General features: G+C 38.7%; 1 protein-coding gene across 1 annotated transcript in view; it reads left to right on the forward strand.

Annotated features, from left to right (window-relative positions):
- FHIP2A (FHF complex subunit HOOK interacting protein 2A) overlaps positions 1-17,591 on the forward strand; it is a 38,957-nt gene extending 21,366 nt beyond the window's left edge. Inside the window, exons 8-17 of the mRNA XM_040255077.1 lie at positions 683-797; positions 1,352-1,428; positions 1,735-1,927; positions 2,101-2,270; positions 2,667-2,810; positions 3,994-4,084; positions 6,389-6,532; positions 13,371-13,511; positions 14,096-14,199; positions 14,300-17,591. Of these exons, the coding sequence (XP_040111011.1) occupies positions 683-797; positions 1,352-1,428; positions 1,735-1,927; positions 2,101-2,270; positions 2,667-2,810; positions 3,994-4,084; positions 6,389-6,532; positions 13,371-13,511; positions 14,096-14,199; positions 14,300-14,405 (1,285 nt within the window). The 3' untranslated portion in view covers positions 14,406-17,591. The remainder of the gene's footprint in view (positions 1-682; positions 798-1,351; positions 1,429-1,734; positions 1,928-2,100; positions 2,271-2,666; positions 2,811-3,993; positions 4,085-6,388; positions 6,533-13,370; positions 13,512-14,095; positions 14,200-14,299) is intronic.
- Positions 17,592-25,303: the final 7,712 nt, after the last annotated feature.

Below are 25,303 nucleotides of genomic sequence, written 5' to 3' on the forward strand. Positions count from 1 at the left end.
CTCCAGGCAAGAATACTGGAGTGGGTTACCATCTCCTTCTCCAGGGGATCTTCCCGACCCAGGGATCGAACCCGGGTCTCCCGCGTTGGAGGCAGACGCTTTAACCTTAAAGCAGCATAAATGAAATTACTCGTAATCCCACCACTTGTAAGCAGCCTAACATTTTGGACATCAGAACCTGTTACTGTTTCTCTGTGCGTTTTTAACCCTTCTTTGGTTTATACTTGTTTTTTTTCCACCCTGTGTTCTGTCAACATCTGTAGGCCAGACCCACTTCTTAACTTCAATACTGAGTAGTATTTTAAGGCAGGAAGAGAAGCAGGCCAGTCGTTTCCTTTTGCCGTCCCTCCTTTACACTCCTTTCCTTTCATCCTAGAGGCTGAGAACTTCTAACTTTTCCATTCCTGTTACTTGGTCAAATTTATGGTGGAAATATGAGGAGCTGTCTCAGTGTCTTTTCTGCTGTAGCTCCATTCTCCACTTAATGAGTGAAAATTATTCACAACTTTTATCTAAAAACTTTTATCTTTGGCTTTCATGTATAAAACCCTCTTCTGATTGTCATCCAGTCTCACCCGCCTGAATACATCATCCTGTGTGTTCACTCACGGGCCTTCAGCTCCCTGTATGCACGGAACTGGATTAATGCTTTTGAATAACTCTGTTCTTCTGTGTCCTATAGCTTGGACTCATATAGTCATAAAGAAGATGCTTCAGCATTTCCCGGAAAAAGAGCCTTAATTTCATTTCTCTCCTGGTTTGATTATTGTGATCAACTCATAAAGGAAGCACAAAAGGTTTGAATACTTTTGTTGTTTATGGATAACTTAAAAATGTAAATAACTACTGAGTGAATTTGAATACTCAATCTATACTCATAAATATGTCTTAATTGTCTTAGGATAGATAGCACAGTTAGTGAAATAAATAAAATGAAATAACCAACCCTCCAAAAGTATATATATGTGTTTGTGTGTGTGTGCGTGTATGTGTATTACAGCTCTGGAATAAATCACAGTTAACTTCTGCCCTTGTTTCTTTAAGTATTATAGCACAACCCTTTATAAGGTAACGTCGGCTTCCCTGCATTTCTCCTCTTTGGGGAGATGTTAATACAATAAGTGGTTGGGATAATATTTTTATCCTGTTTGTCTTTATTCTTGGAAATTTAAATAACATGTAAAGGAACCAGTAGCTAACATCTCATCTAGGTTTATATGCCATCAACAAGATAAGCAATAGGCAAGTTTGTTTTTCTACATTAAATTAGATGGAGAGTGCAAATTGATTTGTTGGTGTTATAAATTAATCTTTCTCATTAAAAAAAATGATACTTAATACTATGTTCTAGACTGCTGCTGTTGCTCTTGCCAAAGCTGTTCATGAAAGATTTTTTATTGGTGTTATGGAACCTCAGCTAATGCAAACGTGAGTGGCCTCTTTGTTGTTGTTTAGTAGCTAGGTCATGTCTGATTCTTTGTGACCCCATGGGCTGTAGCCTGCCAGGCGCCTCTGTCCATGAGATTTCCCAGGCAGGAATACTACAGTGGGTTGCTATTTCCTTCTCCAGGGGATCTTCCCAACCCAGGGATCAAACCCATGTCTTCTGCATTGCAGGCAGATCCTTTACCTCTGAGCTACCAGGGATGCCCATGAGTGGCCTCTTTACTTTTTTTTAAAAAAATCACTGTGTTCTTGTTATTCTTGCCCCCTAATTACCTGTTTGTTATGCAGTTCTGAGATGGGTATTCTGACATCAACTGCTCTGCTCCATCGCATTGTTCGGCAAGTAACCTCCGACATTTTGCTTCAAGAAATGGTGTTTTTCATCCTTGGAGAACAGAGGGAACCAGAAACTCTGGCAGAAATTACCAGACATCCTTTAAGACATAGGTTAATTGAACACTGTGATCACATATCTGATGAGGTGAGCTATACAAGGATTTAGAATTGGACTTAGGTTCTTTGACGTACTGACTTTGATGTACTTGTCATGTTTTGAATACAGCCTTATTTTATGTGGCTTTTTATGTTGAAAATTGAAATCATGAAAAATAGTTTAAGTATTTTTCAGTTACCTTTTATCATTTTGGGTTTCAGATCAGCATAATGACATTAAGAATGTTTGAACATCTTTTACAAAAACCCAATGAGCACATTCTTTACAACTTGGTCCTAAGAAATCTTGAAGAAAGAAACTATACAGAATATAAACCTGCGTGCCCAGAAGATAAAGATGTAGTGGAGAATGGATTAATAGCAGGAGCAGTGTAAGTTTCTATCCAGCTCTGAATTTAGCATTTCATATTAAGTCATGATTTTCTTCCCTCTTAATTTCTCTTCTCTTCCTTCTTCTCTTTAAAGTATTTTAAAAAATACTTAACAGTTTAAAAGTTGTTTTAAAAATAAAATTTAGATGTCCTGATATTATTGTCCCTTCAAATCACAAGCGGCAGTATCTAGTCACTAAACCTAACAAAGTCAATATAACCTTGAGTTTGATGTTAGTAAAAAATGTTAATTTCTCTGTACAATAGAAATACATTCATTATTCCTTAATTCCTTTATTAGCAAAATTATGTAAAGGTTTCTGAGAACATAGCAGAGAATCTTTTGGTTTAGAAAATATAATAAATTTTTTTTATGCATCATTAAATTAAACTTAGAGATCTGGAAGAAGATCCCTTATTTACTGACATTTCACCAGATAACACTTTGTCAAATCAAGAGTGGCTTAGTTCCTCACCTCCTGCTACTCCAGACCACCCCAAAACCGATGGGAAAACTGAAGTCCACAAAATTGTAAATAGGTAAGTTGCTGTATGTATTTGACTTACATCTCTTTCACTTGTTTTTACAACGTATAACAGCTCTGCTCTTTGATCATTATAGAGATATGCCATGAACTGTCTTCCCTTTTTTAAAGATTATGTCATCTTTTTGAAATGCTGATGTAGCTAGTGAACAACCTAGAGACAACAATAGATACAAAAAAGGAAAAATAGAAACCTCTAGAGTGATAGTGAGGAAACTAATCTTCAGGGTACTCTCCTTTTGTTTTTTTAAATGTAAACAATTTTAAGTAATTCCCAGTTGGAACAACATTGAGAATTTCCAGTTTAGCGGATTGAACTTACTAGCCATGTACTCACATGTGCTAAGCGGAGGGCTATTTCTTCTCATTAGTTTGTGTGTTTATATATATATTTAAACTAAATTAATTAATTTATATTTATTTATTTTTGGCTGTGCTGGGTCACTGTTGCCTTGCTCAGGCTCAGGCTTTCTCTTGCTGTGGAGAGAGGGTCTGTTCTCTGCAGTGTGTGGGTTTCTTGTGTTGCAGAGCACGGGCTCTAGGTGTGCAAACTTCAGCAGTTGCAGCCATGGGCTCACTAGTTGTGGCGCAGGGACCTATTTATTTACTCGTGGCATGTGGAATCTTCAGGACGAGGGATCAAACCCCTGCCCCCTGCGTTGGCAGGTGGATTCTTAGCCACTGCACCACCAGAGAAGTCCTTTATAAAGGGTTTTTTTTAAGTGCCTTTTCCCCGGTAATTTTCTTCTTTCTCTTCCTTTGCCATCCTATCAGTGACATGGCAGGTGCTGCAAGGTGGCTTTAGAGAGAACCACACATAGGGCAAGATGCATAGTTAGGGTGCGTGAGGATCTAAGGTTCTGTTACTTAATGCCAGTTCCCTGAGACCAACAAACGTCAGGGCTCTCTGTCATTGCCCTGTAATGGAGAAAAAGTCAAGTCATCTTCTGCTTGATTTCTACTTTAAGTGGAATGAGTAATTTTTAAAGAAAACCTTTAAAATAATGACAGTATTTAATCAGTAAATTGTAGGACTGATTCAAGATAAATACTTTTCAAGTTTCCATCTGCATTAATACTTGGCTAAACTGAAGATCCTGCTAGATATTTTAATACGCATAGAGATATTGAATTGTGAGAGTATGTGTGTTACTGATTATGGCTGTTTTTCCTTTAAGTTTTCTCTGTCTGGTCCCAGACGAAGCAAAGTCGTCCTACCACGTGGAGGGCACTGGATATGACACCTACCTCCGAGACGCTCACAGGCAGGTAGGTGAAGTGATCTGACGCGAGATCTAATAAGATGCACAGACACAGCCCTTGTCACACGGGCCGCAGTTTTTTCTCCAGAGGTTCCCCTTTCTCTGCAAGACCTGAATTTCACTCTTAACCACTTGAACTTTCTGTCAGTGACCTGACTGCCTTTCACTGAGTGTGTGTCTCTGTCACAAGATTTCTCTGTGCTTCCTCCCCACCCCCCACCCCTTTTCTTCCTTTTCTTTCTGTCCTTGAAGTTATTTCTCCCCTAGATCCTTCTCCCTGCTGATCTAAACCATGACTTTTAAGTGATTCTAGCATTACTCCCAACCCACAGGCTGCTTCCTTCCCTCTTTGCTACTGTTCTCACTCATCTGTAATTCCCAAGGACTGCCTTCATCCTCTGCTTCCCAGCTTTCCACTTCCCTGAAACCATTTTCTCAAACATCTCCTCTTAGTTATTAAATGGACTTCTGTCAGTCATCTTTTCCCTCTGCAGCACTGTGCATGCGTGCGTGTGTGTGTGTGTGTGTATGTGTGTGCGCGCGCGCGCGCACACTCAGTCTCTCTAGCCCCATGGACTATAGTCCACCAGGCTCCTCTGTCCATGGGGTTTTCCAGGCAGGAATCCTGGAGTGGGTAGCCATTTCCTTCTCCAGGGGATCTTCCTGATCCACGGATTGAACCCAGATCTCCTGCACTGCAGGCAGATTCTTTACTGCTGAGTCACCAGGGAAGCCCCCGGTAGCATTTTACATTTTACCAAATTCCAAAGTTTTGAAATGCCTCACATCAGAAAAATATGCATTTAATTTTCATTTAAATCTTTTGGGTGGAAGTGTGCTTTTATCGATAATTAACTTGCATGTCTTTACAGTTAATTCATGATGCTTTAAGCCTAAATTAAAGTCCCCATCACTATGTGAATAACTAGAGTACCAGGGTACCAAATACATTCATGTAACAATAAAATAGAGACAATGAAAGCAGCCCCAACCTCAGTAGTACTGATTGGATTTTTAAACTACTGTGATTCTCTCTGAAAAGTTTTATTTCCATAATCTGATAACAGTTAGAATTGTTTTAGGAATATTTGAAATGAGACAAAAAGAATAGAAAAAATTTAGACTCATTTTCTAGCTCAGAAATTCAAAAATTTTAATATAAAAATGTTTATTAAATATTGGGATGTGGTTTTATAAAGAAAATTGTCTATTGGAAGAAATAGTTTAAAACTCATAAGATATTGAAGAAGTTGGGTTTTTAATCATTTTAAATATGTTTTTCTTTTAAAAGTTGAAGCTAGTGCTTTGTAGTAAGAATATGTTTTAATCTCTGCTAATTTGTAAACTACAGATGTCAAAGTAATTTTGCTTTATTTAATAAGGAGAATGTGAAAAGGAAAAGAATATGGAAATATGCTCCAAATTTCTTTTTTTAAATTCCAGTAGATTACATGTCAGAGAAGACTTTTAAATTTTCTTTTATTATGACAGATATTCTTGTGCTTACCAAAATCCATATTGTGGTGTTCCTTACTGATAAAATGTATAGTAAGGGCCAGTTTCCACTTACTTTTAACCTGTCATGGACCAATGCTTTTGTAAAATATAAAAATGAAATACCAGAAAAATGAAAAAACACTAAATACAAGCCCCAGTTATTTTATTAGATTGAACAGACGTAAAATTTACTCAGTGAAATTGAAAGAAGTTTCTAACCTGGCTCTCCGTGTTTGTACTCATCTCATTGCGATGGTAGTGAACAGTTTTCAGACTGTACTTGCAGCAGCCCCGTTTATTCCCCTCATAATAGTCACAGCAACATGCCTGGATAAACAGATGGCAGCAAGGTCAAGTTTGCCTTCTCAGATGACATGCATCTGTTCACCTATTATATTTCATCTACTTTGTACATTACATGTGACATTTAAGAATAGATTGGGAAATGTGGCTAAGACTTACTTTGCTTTCTAAGTACTCTAAATCTGTGATGAGAATAAGAAAGGGTTGAATTCCTCCAAAGGGAGCATCATATGCTTATGCTTGCCCCAGCAGTGCGAGGGGCACTATGGTAAAGTTAGAAGCTGCCTGCTTTCTCACCAGCGTGTTGCTACTGGTGGCTGTTAACCTTACCTGTGCCTCTCTGCAGTCAAGGTGTCATCTATGCCATCTTCTCCCGTCTCCCGTGGTACCTGACACTTAGCAGACACTCAGCATTCGAGTGGATTGTTATGATTATTGGGGGAAATTGTTTGTATTTAATCTCAGTCTGTTTCTGCTCAGTTCTTTAATGAATCAAATGCTTTCTCCGCAGTTCCGGGACTACTGTGCTATCTGCTTAAGATGGGAGTGGCCTGGCTCTCCAAAAGCATTGGAAAGGTGCAATTTAGAAGCAGCTTTCTTTGAAGGTCATTTTCTGAAAGTCTTATTTGACAGGATGGGAAGAATTCTTGATCAGGTAATAAGTTTTAAAGTGTTAATTTCGTATTATTTTGTTATCATTCACCGTGGGTTCTGTTTACATCTTCAGTAGTTTTATTGTTTTCTTTTTTCCACCAGATGACTTTTTCATAAAGCTTGATTGCCAACAATTGGTGGGTTTCTGATGCATTCATTATGCTAAAACTTTGATCTGGCCTGACAGGTGTTACGGATTTCTGTGGATTACTTCTCATTGTAGGCCATTGTCTTATTAACAGTAGTCTTAACACCTTTTGGCAGTGACTAGAGTGCTTTCCTAGAAAGCCTTGTGGTTAGTACAGGTAGAGATAGAGTGAAACTTGTTAGGTTGAATACAGAAGACCTTAAATGTCATTTCAAACCAAATCTTGAGTGCTCTGGTCTCGCTAAAATTACAGAACAGTATTAGATGAACCTGCTTCTTCAGACAAAGAATTTGTGAATGATATTCATTTTCATAAGGGGAAATGAAATATAAAAAGTCAATTTACTTATTTCAAGGGAAGTAAAAATCACCGGCAGCTGGTATGCTGCTGTGTCTCTCTCACCGACTGTCAGGATAACTGAACTTGAGGTTAGAGAATCCCTCCCTCCCTTTCTCCCTGACGTAGAGTAACGATAGAGCTTTGAAATGTTTTATATGTTGATATGGACACTTGAAATGAAACTATGTGGCATTAAACTTGCCTCAGCATGAAAACTGTGTTAGCCAATTAGAATTAATTTGAAATCCTATATTAAAGTGCTTGTTTTTTTTTTTAGCATTTTAGTTAAATATTTATACGAGCCTAGGGAGTTACAAAAGAAATTTATTGTGCAATCAGGCTGTCTTCAATAACCAGAAAGCCAAATAAAGAAATGATAATTAAGAAGTATTTCACTGGGTTGACTTCTGATGATAATCAATAAAGACATAGAGTCAAGTCCTTTTTTTCTTTTAAAAACAATACTAAACACACTATATTTTTCAAAAATTAAGACTGTGACAACACAACAGTGTCATGAATACCTGATGTCATAACTTCTCAATTATACACACAGAAATTAGCCACTTTATTACTAATTATCCATAATAATGTTTAATCCCAGCCTGGTTAGCCTGATACTATTAGGGGTATCTATGTACTATACTATGAACATACAAGCAAACATCATCTTTAGCAAAAGCAGTTAGAAAAGAGAGAAAATGAAATTAAACCAAGCACGTTAGACCCCCCAGAACTTATGATTATCTTTGCAATCTGATTATAATGTTCTTATCTGAAAAGGCTTGAGAAGTCAAGGTGTTTAAAGACAGAAGGCTTGAGGCTAGGCTCCACAGTTCACTCACTAAGTCACATCACCTGAAACTAAGGATTTCTTTTAACGTCCTAACAACATGTACTGAATTTCTGCTGTTTCATTTTTTGTTGATTGATATTTAATACTTAAGAACCAAAGTATTCGGGTCCAATCCCTGATTTGGGAAGATCCCCTAGAGAAGGGAATGACATCCCATTCCAATGTTCTTGCCTGGAAGATCCAATGGACAGAGGAGCCTGGTAGGCTACAGCCCATGGGGTCACAGTCAGGCACTACAGAAGGGACTTTGACTTTCACTGTAGGTATTGTGCTGTGTACATCATGGCTATGTAACCCGCCCCCTGGGCCCTCCTCCCCACCCTTACCCCTCCCCCATCCCCACCCCGCCAGCTAGTGGGGAGGTTTACAATAAACCTCCCAGTGTATTGTGTCTTTGTGCTGGTTCTCTAGGCTTAGTTTGAATCTGATTAAATGAAACACCATTATACAGTGGAAGTGAGAAATAGATTTAAGGGCCTAGATCTGATAGATAGAGTGCCTGATGAACTATGGAATGAGGTTCGTGACATTGTACAGGAGACAGGGATCAAGACCATCCCCATGGAAAAGATGCAAAAAAGCAAAATGGCTGTCTGGGGAAGCCTTACAAGTAGCTGTGAAAAGAAGAGAGGCAAAAAGCAAAGGAGAAAAGGACAGATATAAGCATCTGAATGCAGAGTTCCAGAGAATAGCAAGAAGAGATAAGAAAGCCTTCTTCAGCGATCAATGCAAAGAAATAGAGGACAAGAACAGAATGGGAAAGACTAGAGATCTCTTCAAGAAAATTAGAGATACCAAGGGAACATTTCATGCAAAGATGGGCTCGATAAAGGACAGAAATGGTATGGACCTAACAGAAGCAGAAGATATTAAGAACAGGTGGCAAGAATACACAGAAGAACTGTACAAAAAAGATCTTCACGACCCAGATAATCATGATGATGTGATCACTAATCTAGAGCCAGACATCCTGGAATGTGAAGTCAAGTGGGCCTTAGAAAGCATCACTATGAACAAAGCTAGTGGAGGTGATGGAATTCCAGTTGAGCTATTTCAAATCCTGAAAGATGATGCTGTGAAAGTGCTGCACTCAATATGCCAGCAAATTCAGAAAACTCAGCAGTGGCCACAGGACTGGAAAAGGTCAGTTTTCATTCCAATTCCAAAGAAAGGCAATGCAAAAGAATGCTCAAACTACCACACAATTGCACTCATCTCACATGCTAGTAAAGTAATGCTCAAAATTCTCCAAGCCAGGCTTCAGCAATACGTGAACCGTGAACTTCCAGATGTTTAAGCTGGTTTTAGAAAAGGCAAGGAACCAGAGATCAAATTGCCAACATCCGCTGGATCATGGAAGAAGCAAGAGAGTTCCAGAAAAACATCTATTTCTGCTTTATTGACTATGCCAAAGCCTTTGACTGTGTGGATCACAATAAACTGTGGAAAGTTCTGAAAGAGATGGGAATACCAGACCACCTGACCTGCCTCTTGAGAAATCTGTATGCAGGTACATCAAGGCTGTATATTGTCATTCTGCTTATTTAACTTCTATGCAGAGTACATCATGAGAAACTCTGGACTGGAAGAAACACAAGCTGGAATCAAGATTGCCAGGAGAAATATCAATAACCTCAGATATGCATATGACACCACCCTTATGGCAGAAAGTGAAGAGGAACTAAAAAGCCTCTTGATGAAAGTGAAAGAGGAGAGTGAAAAAGTTGGCTTAAAGCTCAACATTCAGAAAACGAAGGTCATGGCATCTGGTCCCATCACTCCATGGGAAATAGATGGGGAAACAGTAGAAACAGTGTCAGACTTTATTTTGGGGGGCTCCAAAATCACTGCAGATGGTGACTGCAGCCATGAAATTAAAAGATGCTTACTCCTTGGAAGAAAAGTTATGACCAACCCCCTAGATAGTATATTCAAAAGCAGAGACATTACTTTGCCGACTAAGGTCCGTCTAGTCAAGGCTATGGTTTTTCCTGTGGTCATGTATGGATGTGAGAGTTGGACTGTGAAGAAGGCTGAGCGCTGCATCTATTATTTTGATTATGTTGTACTTTTTAGAGTATTCACCTGAAATCAAAGTTAACTAGATTTTTCTGACATGTTAAATGGACTTGGCCCATTTTTTAATGAGCTCACCCTAAATACAAGGTGTGAATTTTAGGACAATGTAGTTTGACTTAGATGTTACCTGCTAACTCAATCTCAACTCTTCTAGTAAAGGCCAAATATGTGGATGGCCAAAATTATAAGAATTTATAAATCTCAACAACTTGGTAGTCTCTGTAATTTCTTATAACACCTGCATTTAACAAGATTTTATATTTTTAAAAGCAATTTAAATTACTTTTATCCCCCCATAGTCCTTTTAAGCAAATCAAGTAATGTCAACTTCACTTTAACAAGAAGAAAATGTGAGAAACAGCTAACTTGAGTTGCCCAAATTAAAATTTTTCCCTTTGAACTTGGGTTTCCCCCAATTTTTCCTGGTATTCTTTATATTCTGTTGTGGACCTCATCATTTTACTATCTTTTTAAAATCACTACAGTTAAAAACAATACTAAACACACTATATTTTTCAAAAATTAAGGCTGTGACTACACAACAGTTTCAGGAATACCTGATGTCATAACTTCTCAATTATACACACAGAAACTAGCTGCTTTATTACTAATTATCCATAATAATGTTTAATCCCAGCCTGGTTAGCCTGATACTGTTAGGGGTATCTATGTACTATGAACATACAAGCAAACATCATCTTTAGCAAAAGCAGTTAGAAAAGAGAGAAAATGAAATTAAACCAAGCACATTAGACCCACCAAAACTTACGATTATCTTTGCAATCTGATTGTTAAGTCCTTATTTGAAAAGGCTTGGGAAGTCAAGGTTTTTAAAGACAGAAGGCTTGAGGCTAGGCTCCACAGTTCACTCACCGAGTCACATTAACTAAAACTACGGACAGTCCCGCCTGTTGCTCAGGGTTCCAGGAAGACCGAGTGGGACATTGTCTGAACTGTCGTTGCACTGTGAAGAGCTATCTGGTGAAAGAAAAGAACTGCACACATTTCAGGATATGGTCTCCAGTGTAACCTTCGTGTCAGCGCTCTACAGATGGAAGGGAAAAAAGCTCAGTGTGATGGGGATTCCAAGGGGATCTTTCCACTCAATTCAGAAACTACCTTTTAATATTTAGATTCCTTTTGAGTGCTTTTGGTCAAAATTTCTAAAGATTACTGACTTGATACTGATTGTTGATGTCTCCTGGGTGTTTCGTTTCAGTTCAGTTGAGTTCAGTTGCTCAGTCGTGTCCGACTCTTTGCGACCCCATGAATCACAGCACGCCAGGCCTCCCTGTCCATCACCATCTCCCGGAGTTCACTCAGACTCACATCCATCGAGTCTGTGATGTCATCCAGCCATCTCATCCTCTGTCCTCTCCCTCTCCTCCTGCCCACAATCCCTCCCAGCATCAGAGTCTTTTCCAATGAGTCAACTCTTCCCATGAGGTGGCCAAAGTACTGTAGTTTCAGCTTTAGCATCATTCCTTCCAAAGAAATTCCAGGGTTGATCTCCTTCAGAATGGACTGGTTGGATCTCCTTGCAAAAGCCAGCTTGTTTTAAAGTTATTACCAATATAAAGTAGAAACCATTTCAGAGTATGATGGAACAGTTTCTATCAAGCTGAATTTTGTTTTCGTTTTCACAACATTAAAATATAATCTGAGTCAGCCTTAAGTTTCTTAAACAACCGAAGATATAGCTTCTTGTTTCAAAAAGCTTAAAACCAAAGTAACACCATATAGAGAAAATTAAGTAGTAATATATCATTGTTAAAAGCCAAATTTTGTCAGTTTATTTACTTAAAGCACCTATAAATGGCGGAATTTAGTGACCTAAAAATCTGAACTACCTGAAATGAAGTCATATACAATACTGTACTTAAGTTGTATTTTAAATGATTTTGTCCACATTTTTTACCAAATGTATTCTTCTTAAAGATTTTTTAAAGTGTTTCCTTTGTGCCTAAAATGCAATTTAATGTGAATTCATTGTTTTGAATTGAATCTTGGAGAAGGCTATTCTGTTGCCAATATTATCAAGTAGGAAAAGATGCCCTTCAATCTATCCTTTAGTGGGTGTTGTATCTGCTTTCATTTATCTTGTGTAAGGCTAGATTTTAAATAAGAGTGACTTAGGGGAAGTTTTACTTCTTTCAGAAAATCTGTGTTCATGAATCTAGTAGTAAGCCAAAAAAGACTGAAATTAGACTTTATCACAGGACTTGAATTTTTATTCATATAACAGTATCTTTGATATCTTCTGGCACATGCTCAAGCATTGGTCATCCTTTGAATGCCAAATATTTACTTCTTAATTGGTATTCATTATGATCAAGGACTTAAAAGCTACTCAGTGAGTGAGGGGAAACCGTTCTGATTGACCATTTCTGGTTAATATTCTCTTGGTCCTGAATCACGTTTCCCGTCCTCCTGCTGCAGCGTCTGTTTCTCACTCCTCCAGTCACCGTGGTTCTTTTCCAGCCTTCGCACTGAAGTCAGTTTCGTCTCAGCCACTCAGTTGCCTCTGACCGCTTAGAAGAAGAAAACCGAAAGGGACGAGAGATTTCTGATGAAAGTTCTAGGCATCATGATAGCAACTCTTTGCATGTCCTGCATCTTGCTTTGATTTTGACACATACTCTGTAAAGCACCTCCAAGCTGCTTTCAATGAGGAAGCAACAGATTAAGTATAAAAAACTAGTAAAATTGTAATACTGTAATGCAAAACGTGTACGAGGAACTTTACACAGATATATAGTCATTGTTTTGGAAGAGTTAGTGCTCTTGCCCAGTAAAGGTGGTGATCCTTTCTGTAATCGTGATTTTTTTAATCTTCTAGTTCACTATTAAGGCTTGTGGTAGTTATTTCGACCCCTCAAGTACTTTTACTCTGTTGACAAGGTTCTATGATATATATGACTTTATTGTATATATGCTTTTGATAATTGGCAGCAGTTGAATAATTTAAAACAAGGATTATCATTTCTAAAATTAGATTACTTAAAAGATTTTAATACCTTCCCTTTTGTCTTTTGTCTAATATTTAATGTGTCTTCTATTGTTTGTAGTATATAAGTCTTTTTGGGTTTTGATGACCTCTTGAACTATCTTACCAACTTAAAAAGCCTGCAAAAAGCAGAGACATTCTCTCAATGTTACATGTTTATTTTTCCCATATGTTTATGTGCATGCTTTTCTGGTTTTAAAGTTTCAGGACTGTGATGTATACACTTTGAGATGGTAAGAGCTAGAGCTAATTTAGTTACAGATACTGTCATTGTAGAAGAGCATATAGAGAAGGATTAAGATGGTAAATTGTCCTTTCTTGAAAAGACAAATTGAAATGGTAAATTCAGTGCTCAGGTATATACATAGAGATAATGTCAAATATCTTTTTCCTTTCTCCCTCTCTGTAGCCATATGATGTCAACTTACAAGTAACGTCGGTGTTATCTAGACTTTCTCTCTTCCCTCATCCGCACATACATGAGTACCTCTTGGACCCTTATGTGAACCTTGCTTCTGGCTGTAGATCTCTATTCTCTGTAATCGTCAGGGTGAGTTCTCAGTTTTGTTATATTCTCCAGGATTGATCAGCCTGACCAATTAACATCTTAATAACATTGTATGTAATTAGTGTCATATAACGAAAAATATCTAAAGAGCCGACTCATTAGAAAAGACTCTGATGCTGGGAAAGATTGAAGGCAGGAGGAAAAAGGGACGACAGAGGACGAGATGGGTGGATGGCATCACTGACTCAATGGACATGAGTTTGAGCAAGTTCCGGGAGATGGTGAAGGACAGGGAAGCCTGGTGTGCCACAGTCCATGGCGTCGCAAAGAGTTGGACACAGCTGAGCCACTAAACAACAACAACAATGAAAAATATCATGTATTTTCTGTTTGGAATTATTTCACTGCAGAATGTGGAGAAAAAAGGAAGATTCATTCTCTTAAATGATACGTGTAACTCTTGTATTTTAAGGGATAGCTGTGGGTCCTTTGTCCAAGATTGTTACGTGAATAGTGAAAAGTGACAGTCTTCATTTAGCAATAGGAAATGGAATTTTTTTTTTTAGTCCTGAAAATCCCCCATGGAGTTGTTCAGGAACTGAGCCCCATTCGTCCCTGTGATGCAGGTTGTTGGAGACCTCATGGTTCGAATCCAGCGTATTCAAGACTTTACTCCCAAGCTTCTACTAGTCAGAAAGCGATTACTTGGTCTGGAACCTGAAGGACCTGTGTAAGTCAGTGTTTCTCACGTTGTTTGTCTAAAGCTTTTGCCTTCGTTTGATGTTCTGCTAATATCCTGAATTGATTAATTGCCTGCTTTCCCTTCCTAGGATTGACCACATCACCTTGTTGGAGGGTGTGATTGTGCTGGAAGAGTTCTGTAAGGAGCTGGCGGCCATCGCCTTTGTGAAATACCACGCAGCCTCCACACCCTAAACAGCATCTTTCAAGTAACCAGGGGAACAGAACGATCATGTACATTTCATCAAAAAAGCCTCAGTTCCACCCAGCCACGTGACAATAAAAAGCCTTTTTAAATGAAGCATTGCTGTAAACTGGACAGAACCATTCAGAACCCACCAAGTGGACGCTCTCAGTACAGTGTTGTGTGATGTTGTTTTCACAGGCTTTATCATAATGGTTCTGTATATAAAGTTGCACGTCCTTGAATCCAGGATACAATCAAAGGAACTTCAGGAAATATGCATTTCTGAATGCCTGTGTGAAAGCTGCAAAATTTCTGATGTCATGACTTGGATGATATTTCTGTTAATCTAATATCCTTTTAGGTAGCAAGGCCTTTTGGCATTCTTTGGGACTCAAGTGCTTACATTCTTTTGGATTAATAAGTAGCAAAAAAACCCCAAAACCCTAATTTTATAACTTTTTAAGGTCAGAATTCTTATCAAACAAAATATTTAAAAAACTGTAAATGAGAAAAAAATACAATTTAGCAACTATCAAATGAATTAATAATAGAAGATAAAAATGTGTAGAACACCATTAACTTTCTTCAGCTTTTCTAAGAATAACAGTTTAATATGATAAATTCTTGATTAATATATATATATATTTTTAAAGAAACGTTCTTTTACTCTTTTGTGCTCATAGCCAGGTTAGTGATTGATTTTCATGTATGGGTCCCAGTTAATTTAAACTTTGTCATTTTTGCAACAACATTGAATTTGTGCTCACCATTGGTATTGTTTACTAAAATAGTATTTTTTAAGCTGATTAACATGTATTGGGTTGAGACCCTTTTTTTTTCCTATCTCTGCGTCCCTCTCTGAAACTTGCTTTATAATTTGATTTTCGTATTGAAACGCATTGTAGTGTAGGTGGCAGCAATCAAAATGCCAATGGCCTCCTGAATGTTAACAATTTTCTTTTCTCAGTCTTTTGTTTTAAATCATCCTGAAGAGATTTAAAAGCAAACCAACCCGTCTGTCCTGTTTACATATGAAAGAACTTGGGTAAAGTGGTATCTGTGTGGGCATGGGTGCAGGAAGGAGTGGTGTGGGGAGTTGGCTGCACTGTGCACAGCACGCTTGTCCTTGGTTTACACAGTGGGGTTTGCTGATCCACTTTCTGTGCTTCCTTTAAGTGATGCTTATCACTCAAATATGCTTTTGAGCTTTCTTGGGTTTTTGTTTTGTTTTTTTCGGTTGATGTGTTAAGCAGCAGCACTTTGCTCCTTGCCTTCCCATTTACTGACGTTTGTAGGAGCAGCAGTCTAGCGAGCCTTCCAGCCTGAAAGGGACCGAACTGCCCCTTGAGAGAACTTGTTTAGCCTATTTGCATCTCTGCATCCTACAGCATGTGTGTAGAAGCATATTTTACACCTACTGCTAATTTTGTTGTATTTGTTTTTCTGATTTATTTTGTAGTTAGTTTTTGCTATTTATTAAGAACAAAATGTCAAAAAAAATTATGACTATTCTTGGCTCTAGAATGCTTACCACTGTTAAAAACGACAAAAAAAGCTAAATTTCTAAGTTCAGTGCAAATCTGTGTTAGCTCACTCTAGGAGATTTATTAAGTGAAACAATGAAGAAATAAGTGGGAGATAGTTACTTTGTGCATGTTTTTCTTTAAATGACTTTTAACCGTGGGAAGGCATATTATTCTTTTTGCTGTATTTATTGATGCAAGGGACACTGCAACATCTTTAGTTTTAGATGTAGTTGTAGTCTACTTTGATGTAGGTGTATTTAAAGTAGAACATTAAGAGGTATTAGATATTTCTTAATGTTTGCATAGAGTTCAATAAGTGTAATGGCAATGTTACCTCGAAAGCCAAATACTATTTTATCCTTGATTTCACAATGGGACCTTTTGGCTAATCCATGAAACCAAGCTCAGAAAAGCTTTAACTCCTATTTGTGTGTGTGTGTGTATGCTGCTTCTTAAAAGATAATTATTTTCCTAAATTATTATAATGACTGATTTGTAATCAGCTAAAGCTTAAGGTATAGTTTGCTTATCTTTTAAGTTGGTTTCTGTCTGTCTTTTCTTTTTCTTATGTAGTTCAGACCTAGAGCCCGCACAAGTTCTCAGAGTGAGTTTGATTTGTTAGTGAAACGTTGTCCTACATGACTAGCCATATTCATACTTTCAGAAGTTGACTGTTTCTATTCCTCAGCATGTGCAAAACAGTGACTGTTGCACATTGTGTTGGCTGGACAGTACCACCCTAGGGATCGCTTGCCATAACAAGTTCCAAGCTGAATTTTAGTCTTGCTTCACATTGGTGTATGGGTATAACATTCTTTTTTAAACTTTCTCTCTTAACAGTATAGTCTTTGGCTTTTTTTTTTTTTTTTTTTTTTTTAGTAATGAGCCACATTCTTTACTTGATAGAACTCAAGATTTGTCCTTAGCCAGCCAGTTATCATTGTAGTACTCACATTCTAACTCTGTAATGTTCTCATAATATATCTGTCTGTGCAATATATAAGCTGTGAGTGAATTCATAGCTTTTTGGTTTAATTGTACATTATTGTATGTGTATATCTGTATATATATCTGTGTATATATCTATGAGGACCAAAATCCTTAGCTTGCTTACACTGTTGCTAGTGTAAAGATTATTACACTTAATTTTACGGGGCACAAATTATGGAATTACCTCATAACTCATGGTAACATATTTCCATAAATTATTGCAGTTAATATACAATTACCATTTAATTATGAAGTTTATAAGTATTGACAGAAGTTACAGTGAATTGCTAAAACCACAATTTATATGGTAATTATATTTTGGATTGTACAATTAATCAAAATATGCATGGCATTGTGACACTTGATGTGTTAAAACATGGTAGGTAATCATATTTCTGGGCCCTGTAAAATAGTGTTACTATAATACCTGTTTTGCCTCCTGCCTTGTTTACATTAAACAAAGGATATTTGGTAAATTTTTCTATTGAACATTGTATAGGTTACTGACAGTGTTATGATGGCCTGGAATTCTAGGTTGGTCATCTCTGAAGAAACTCTTCAGATGGTGATTGTGTACCTACTATCTCTTCAGTGGAGGTTGTAATCAAATTTTTGTGCTAACAATGCATGCAGGACTAAGAGGGATAATTAAAAATAAATAATGTAATTTAAACAAAATATTGTCTTATATTTTTATAGAATTCTAACTGGAAACATTTCATTCACTGATAAATATAAAACAATAATTCATAATGTACAAAAGGATACAACATGTAACAGTCAGTGGTTCACTATAGCATTGATTCCAATGAGAGAACAAAAAAGAGTATATCAGAATATTTGTGGAGGGAGAATGTATAGCTTAAAAAAAAATCCCCCTGGGTGAGCTTTATATTTTCCACCCCCACCTCCTTCATAATCACTTCCTTAAAGAAAGGATTGTTTATGCAATTTAAGAAATGTAATTCATTGTAAGCATTATTTCTTAATAGATTTATAACATATAAAAACTTCTCTTTAACTGACATTTAAAACAATTTGACTCTTCCATTCACTTACTTATTCCATTCACTTAAGTATGTGCCAAGTCCCTTAATTGGAAACTGAAAGAAACACGTACTACATGGTCCAGTGAGAAAAAAAATCTAGTTATTAACCCCACCTACCCATGGTTCTTTTCAGCCAGTGTTTCTCAAAATAGTTTTATAAGGAAATAAAGAAGGTAACAGGTTTAAGGATGCAGGGGGGTAAGGTTTAGGCATTGCAGAATCGAAGTTACCTCCTGATTATGAGCTTCTTCAAAAGACACCTGCATTTTAGGATCAGCAGATTCGCAGTCCAAAGTCCTGGTTCTGAATTTTGCAGTGTTCCATCTAGAATACTAGTTATCTCAAGGGAATTTAAAGAAATAAAATTGTTAGGGTTGAAATTTTTGTTAGAGTAAAATCTTTCCAGTAAAAGCTGTTATCTGTTCATCTAAAAAAAAAAAAGCAAAAATACTGCCTGACAGGTCAGTGCTGAAGTTTCCATGGAAGAAATAGAATAGGTTTTGGTTGGTCTAAAGCCAATTAGGAAAGTTGTTCCCTGTACACCTCACCTCATAGGAGACTGCTTTTTAAATTCACTGAAACTAGACCCCACTACCCACCTTAGAGAGATTAAGCCTGTTTCATATACTCTTCCAATTTGACTGTTGTATGCATTAGGAGTTTTTATTTGTGTTATAATAGCATTTCTAAAAATGTATCAGAAATAGGATACCTACATGTAATTTCAAACCAAAACGATAATTTGGTTTATTCAACAAATACTGGGAGCTTCCTGTGAACCAAGTTTTAAGATGGTAAGAAAACAAATAGGAAGAAGCTTTTCTGCCCTCAAAAACTCACAGTCCTGGTTCAGTGTTTTTACAAAAATAAAGTACACACTGGGACACTGATAGAGAAACAGCACCCAAGCATTGTGAGAGCGTGTGGTGTTGCAGATCAGCAAAAGGGAAGAGCCCAACCTCAAGTGTTGCCTGAATTACATTCATACTTGTAAGTACAGATAGGCGAGATATTCTGAGAAGTTATAGTGATAAGTCCACTCAGCAATAAACAGTCAGCTCCTGTGTATCCTGTTAGATTTACCGTGGTTGTTTCCTTTCACCTTCTTCATTCTGAGATTGGTATAAGGCACCAGCCCAAGTGATTGTTCCTTGTACTTTAATCACTAATTGTGTCCAACTCTTTCGACCCCGGCTCCTCTGTCCATGGGACTTTCCAGGCAAGAATACTGGAATGGGTTGCCATTTCCTTCTCCAGGGGATCCTCTGGACCCAGGTATTGAACCAGGATCTCCTACATTGCAGGTGGATTTTTTAACCAACTGAGTTATGAGAAAAGCCCCAATTGTACTGGGGGCCCCCTATTTTCTCAATTGTTGAATAGTAATTAGCAGTTCTGATCTGACTTATCTCTTTATAGAACTATTGTTTATATAGAGAGAAGGCCAAAAGTCAACTGAAATACTAAAATCAGAAGATTTAAGGCTAAAAGATAATCTGAAGATTAGGGGTGAGATTTGGTTGAATAAATTTGTAGAATGAAACCTTTCTCCTGGCTTGAATTCAATGCTCCCTTGGCCACATATCTTTCTTCTCTGCCGGGCTGGGACACAGGTCGAAGCATATCCAATTAAGAGAGAACTAAATGGGCTGATGTAAACAGAACAGGAGAATTCAGAAACCTCGTGCTGGATATGTGTGGAGATGGAATCTGTAAACCTTCACTAGGTTCTCATAACTCCATCTGTTCCTGACATTGAAGGCCAGGGTCAGTCTAGCAGGCAGGTGGACAGGTAAGGGATCACCCCTGCCAGGACAAGATGAGGAGGCCTGACTTGTATCTCCCTTCCCATTCTGTCTTCTTAAGGTGTGTGTGTATACTCAGTCATGTCCGACTCTTGGTGACCCCACGGACTGTAGCCTGCTAGGCTCGTCTATCCAAGGGATTTTCCAGGCAAGAATACGGGAGTGGCTTGCCATTTCGTTCTCCAGGGGATCTTCCCGAACCAGGGATCAAACTCGTGTCTTTTGTATCTCCTGCATTGGCAGGTGGATTCTTTACGGTTGAGCCACCAGGGAAACCCAATATTCAGGTTAAAGGATCTAAATAAGCCAAGAATACATCCTGGGTCTAACAGATGAATCTTTTTCAAAGCACATTTTTCGGTTGAGAACTATAACAAGAATTGCAAACTTGAGCTATCTGCAGCTCAGGAAAAAAAAAAAAAAAAGGAAAAAGAGCAAGTGATACACGCAGCCTGCGAGATTAGAGGAGACAAAGCAAAACCATCTTCACGTCTGTTACTGCCTCAGGCCTGTAATTTATGAGAATCATAAAATCAGTTTCATCGTAATGCAGAAAGATGAGGTGGCACGCACATTCGCTATAGTCTGGATAATGTTATATTTTAAAGCCCTGAAGATGAGATTCATTTATGTAATAACATGAGAAATGTATGCTTCATTCCACTCACAAATAGGATAGCATGTAGGGTTTTAATTGATTAGACTTCCCAAGAGACCCATGTATAGGAGATTTCTAGAGGGAAACAAACTAGTCATTCCTCAAATATTATTCTTCTGTGTTTAAAACACACTTTCCTTCTTAAATCTCTTTATCCTGTTGCTCTTATAACAGTGTAGCAAGTCACAGAGCATTTCATTGTTCTGTGGTCTTTGTTGGCTACTGGTGGCTCAGAGGGTAAAGTGTCTGTCTACAATGCAAGAGACCTGGGTTCGATCCCTGGGTTGGGAAGATTCCCTGGAGAAGGAAATGGCAACCCACTCCAGTACTCTTGCCTTGAAAATCCCATGGATGGAGGAGCTTGGTGCAGGCTACTGTCCACGGGGTTGAAAAGAGTCGGGCACGACTGAGCGACTTCACTTTCACTTTCAATTATTAGAGTGTCCTGCAGTCATCATATCAATTCCATTTTAGAGATGATTAGCAAATAGAACATCTTCTTGAGTTGAATTGGTGTTGGATTCCAACAGAAATGGAAGTCGAGAAGAAAATGTCTCCTTTTAGGATATAAACATTACCCCAATAGTCCATGTAACTTGGACTCCTTGACAATAAACAGGTTCTATTTACAAAGACTTGCATTTTCCTTAAAAAGATCCAATGTGATGGAGTTTCAAGGAAGACTTTCCCTTAAAATACTGTCGGCAAGAGCACACGACTCATTGGAATTTGGGTTCCAAACCACATCCCCCAAATAAAAGCTGTAAATGTGAATGCACATAGCAATTTCTGGGTGTTTTTCTTTGGAATTTGACATTGAAATAAAATTTGCATCATTCTTAGTGGTTGGAGTCTTTTCATGCACAGCTTCTAAAATAATTGATATTCATTGAGTTCTGAGTATTTCAAAGAAAAAGCTGATTTATATCTTGCCAAGTAGTGTTTTGCTCATTTATTATCATTTTTACTTCAGTAGGAAGAAAAAGACCAGGGAAATGTAATTAGTTTGACATAGATAATTCTGGGCTGAGCATTTCAATATCAACACTGTTTTAAGGCCATTATGAAAAGTTCTTCGTCCTCATGATACAGCGTGCCATTTCTATACTTTCTGATACAAGACTATTGTATTCTGGCCCTTCCTCCAGGGAGCTATGTGACCAGTCACTCAACTGTGCCATAAGGCCTTAAAACTGAAATCCTCACTATCAGCCTTTTTTGGATAAGAAAGGTATTCAGTTCAGTCCAGTCAGTCAGTCATGTCTGACTCTCTGCGACCCCATGGATTGCATCACACCAGGCATTGAGTAGATATAAATGCTGAATTTTCTGCTGCTTCTGAGGTTATTTTTAGAAAGATCTTGCAAATTTCTCATACCCTGCATTACATTTTTAAAAAAATCTGCGAACTCTTCAGAAATCCCCACATCACCATGGAAGCTGAGCTGATCCCTGTCTCTTACAATGATTTATTTTTTAAAAGAAAAAGGCATTTTACAGAAGTAGTTAAGCTGCCTTCAGCATTTCTGTTCATCAAGACCACTGACATCAAGAGTCTATACCCCTTTATATCAAAGGCAGGGCTCTGCTCTCCTGATGTGACTTTCCAAAATGATCCTGCTTACAGTGGAAAGAATCTTCTAGCTAAATACATAAAACACTATAACTGAGCTCTGTGTTTGTAAATATGAGGATCTGAGGTCTAAAATGGATTGTGCTGTGTCGCAGGATTATAGTAACATCAGTGGTGATGCTCAGCCAGTATTTACTGATACCCTGTCTAGCTTTCCCTGGAGAAGGAAATGGCAACCCACTCCAGTACTCTTGCCTGGAAAATCCCATGGACGAAGGAGCCTGGCAGGCTACAGGCCATGGGGTAGCAAAGAGTCAGACCTGACTGAGTGACTTCACTTTTGCTTTCACTTTTATCTGGTTTTGGCAAAGGGAGGGGAGAGTCCAGGAAAGTGTGTGTCTTTGAGAGGTTTGCTTTTTAAAGAAGAGGGGATGAGGTGAGTTCTGTGCAGACAATGAAGACTTGCTCCTTCATTTTCCAAATCCACTCTTCTCTATTCTTTAGGGTCCTAAGCTGGGATTCCACAAATTATATTTTTCCTTTACTAGCTGGCTTTCTACTAGGTTTTGTCAATTAAGGGTTCAAGAAGGAGATGGCAAAACCCAAGAGGAGAAGGAACTTCTTTGAGTTTACTTGCTGTTCCAGACATACCTGTTCAGAATTGGGTTCTCAGCAGTTGGTTTTGGCCTCTGTATTATGCCGGCCCTAGAGAAGGGCATGGCAACCTACTCCAGTATTATTGCCTGGAGAGTCCCGTGCACATAGGAGCCCAGGGGGCTACAGTCCATGGGGTCGCGAAGTTGGACAGACTAAAGTGACTTAGTATGCATGCGTTACCTAAGCTCTCCCAGAAACAGTTTCTTCAGGCTTCCCAGAGGCAGCAATAGCAGCGTAGTAATGCCCTCTCTCAGAGGCCTGAGCCCTGGCTTCCCAGGGCCCAGCCTGGGTTATTACTTCTGGAGCACCACAGAGAATCACCCTTCTTCCTCACTCAGCCTGCCAACATTAGTGTAATGAATTCCCATATTAAATTCCCTCTGCTGACATCTCCATGGTATGGTTTCTATTAGAGCTTCCCTGGTGGTTCAGATAGTAAAGAATCTACCTGCAATGCAGGAGACCCCAGTTCAACCTCTGAGTTGGGAAGATCCCTTGGAGAAAGGAACGGCTACCCATTCCAGTATTATTGCCTGGAGAATTCCATGGTTTCTATTGTCCTGAAAGGACCCATCTCGATGGCAGTATCTTCCTGTCTGAGCCTCAGCCTCAAGAGGACAGCCCCACAGACATTTCCGATGATGTGGATGCTCTCCTCATATTTCTTCTTACCTTAGTGAGGACATGGCCATCTGGACCCCACCTGGAGATATGCTTGGGTACTCATGGCCCACATAAATCTACATTCCTGTCTCCCTAAGCTTTTGCATGCCTTTTCTACATTACACTAGGAAATTCTGGCATCTCAGCTCAGTGGATTTAGGCCACCATTGAGCCACCAGGTAAGTCCAAGGATACTGGAGTAGGTTGCCATTCCCTTCTCCAGGGAGTCTTCCTAACCCAGGGATTGAGCCAGGGTCTTCTATACCCTGGCTTCTATAGAAGGCAGATTCTATACCATCTGAGCTACCAGAGAAGCCCCACCAATGAGTACACACATCATTAAATCGACCAAGAACACTGCTAGAGCCATGTCCAGCTGGGTGAGCTGACATTAAATCTAGACTCTGATAAATACCCCATATAGTTGGCCTGATTTAATGGTACATTTTTTTCTTCCCTTGACTCCGTTCCTGCAATAAAGTTACTCCCAACTTCTTTCCACGCTGCTGTCTTTGGAGGTGAGTTGCAATGCACAGTCTACACTTAAGAACTGGGGAGTCACCTGATATCTTGTTGAAGGTCGAGTATCTACATAAATTATTTGCAGTTCTTCAAGGAAAATCTATGTCCCCTCCCCCATTTATTTATTTATTCAATCCTTTATATTGATATGTACTCATGAATATTTATTTTCTACTTCAGGTTATAAGCCAGTGCTGCTTCCTTGACTTGTCTGCTCAAATCGCCCCAGTTGCCCCACTGACAACGCCATCAATGTAGGGGTTTCTTTTGATTGGTTTTTTAACATTTCCTTACTTTTTGGCATTGCAAGATGCTCCAGGCTCATCTCCTGTGTTTTCTGCCCTAATCCTAGAATCAGCAGTTTCTTCAAGCAGCACCAGGGCCATTAAAAAAATGAGAGAGAGAGAATTCTGCAGCGGTACATTGACTTGACATGAAGCTTTGAGTCCAAATAGCCTAAGAAAGGCTATTGGACTAAACGTGTGTTATTTATAAAGCCCTTCCGACCTCAGCATTCTTGAAACCGACCAGAGGACACTGATATACTATCTGATTCAGAATGGATGACAGCTTGAGAAGAACAGTAGGACTTATAGACAGGAGGGTCCATGCTAACAGAAGGGAAACCTGCACAGTCACCAACATTGTTAGCTCGAACATGGCCCCACAGAAGTGTTCAATTTTAGACTTTCATGTTATTTCCAAAGGAATCATATACTGACAGGATTGAAAGAAGTTTTTCAAAACACAGCTTTACACTGTGTCCATGAATTATATTACTTTATGCAAATCTGATAATTAGCTGGTAACTCATTATATATTTTCTGTTAGAAATATTAACTTGCTAATGACAAGCACTGACAATCCACTAGAATTTTTAAAGCCTGATTTTGGCATTTCTTCATTCTAAAGAAGGCTGAGCACTGAAGAACTGATGCTTTTGAACTGTGGTGCTGGAGAAGACTCTTGGGAGTCCCTTGGACTGCAAGGAGATCAAACACTCATTGGAAGGACTGAGGCTGAAGCTCCAATACTTTGGTCACCTGATGCAAAGAGCCGACTCAGTAGAGAAGACACTGATGCTGGGGAAGACTGAGGGCAGGAGGAGAAGCTGGCAGCAGAGGATGAGACAGTTGGATGGCATCACCGACTCGATGGACTTGGGTTTGAGCAAGCTCCAGAAGATGGTGAAGGACCAGGGAAGCCTGGCGTGCTGCAGTCGCAAAGAGTCAGACACAACTTAAGAGACTCAACAACAACAACATTCTAAAACTACTTGGAAGACTCAAAGGGTGGAGGGGACCTAGCCCTCTCTGGGCCACAGAGGCTCTTGGGTAGATACGTTTTCCTCTGACAGAACTGGTTTGCTTAAATCTGTACAGGTGAGAACGCAAGTACTCTAACCAACCCACGTGGGTTGCATATACATCTGTGCGCTCTGGAAAGGGCAGCATTTGTGTATC

Source organism: Oryx dammah, unplaced genomic scaffold (genome assembly GCF_014754425.2).
Source record: "Oryx dammah isolate SB20612 unplaced genomic scaffold, SCBI_Odam_1.1 HiC_scaffold_14, whole genome shotgun sequence".
NCBI classification, from domain to species: Eukaryota; Metazoa; Chordata; class Mammalia; order Artiodactyla; family Bovidae; genus Oryx; species Oryx dammah.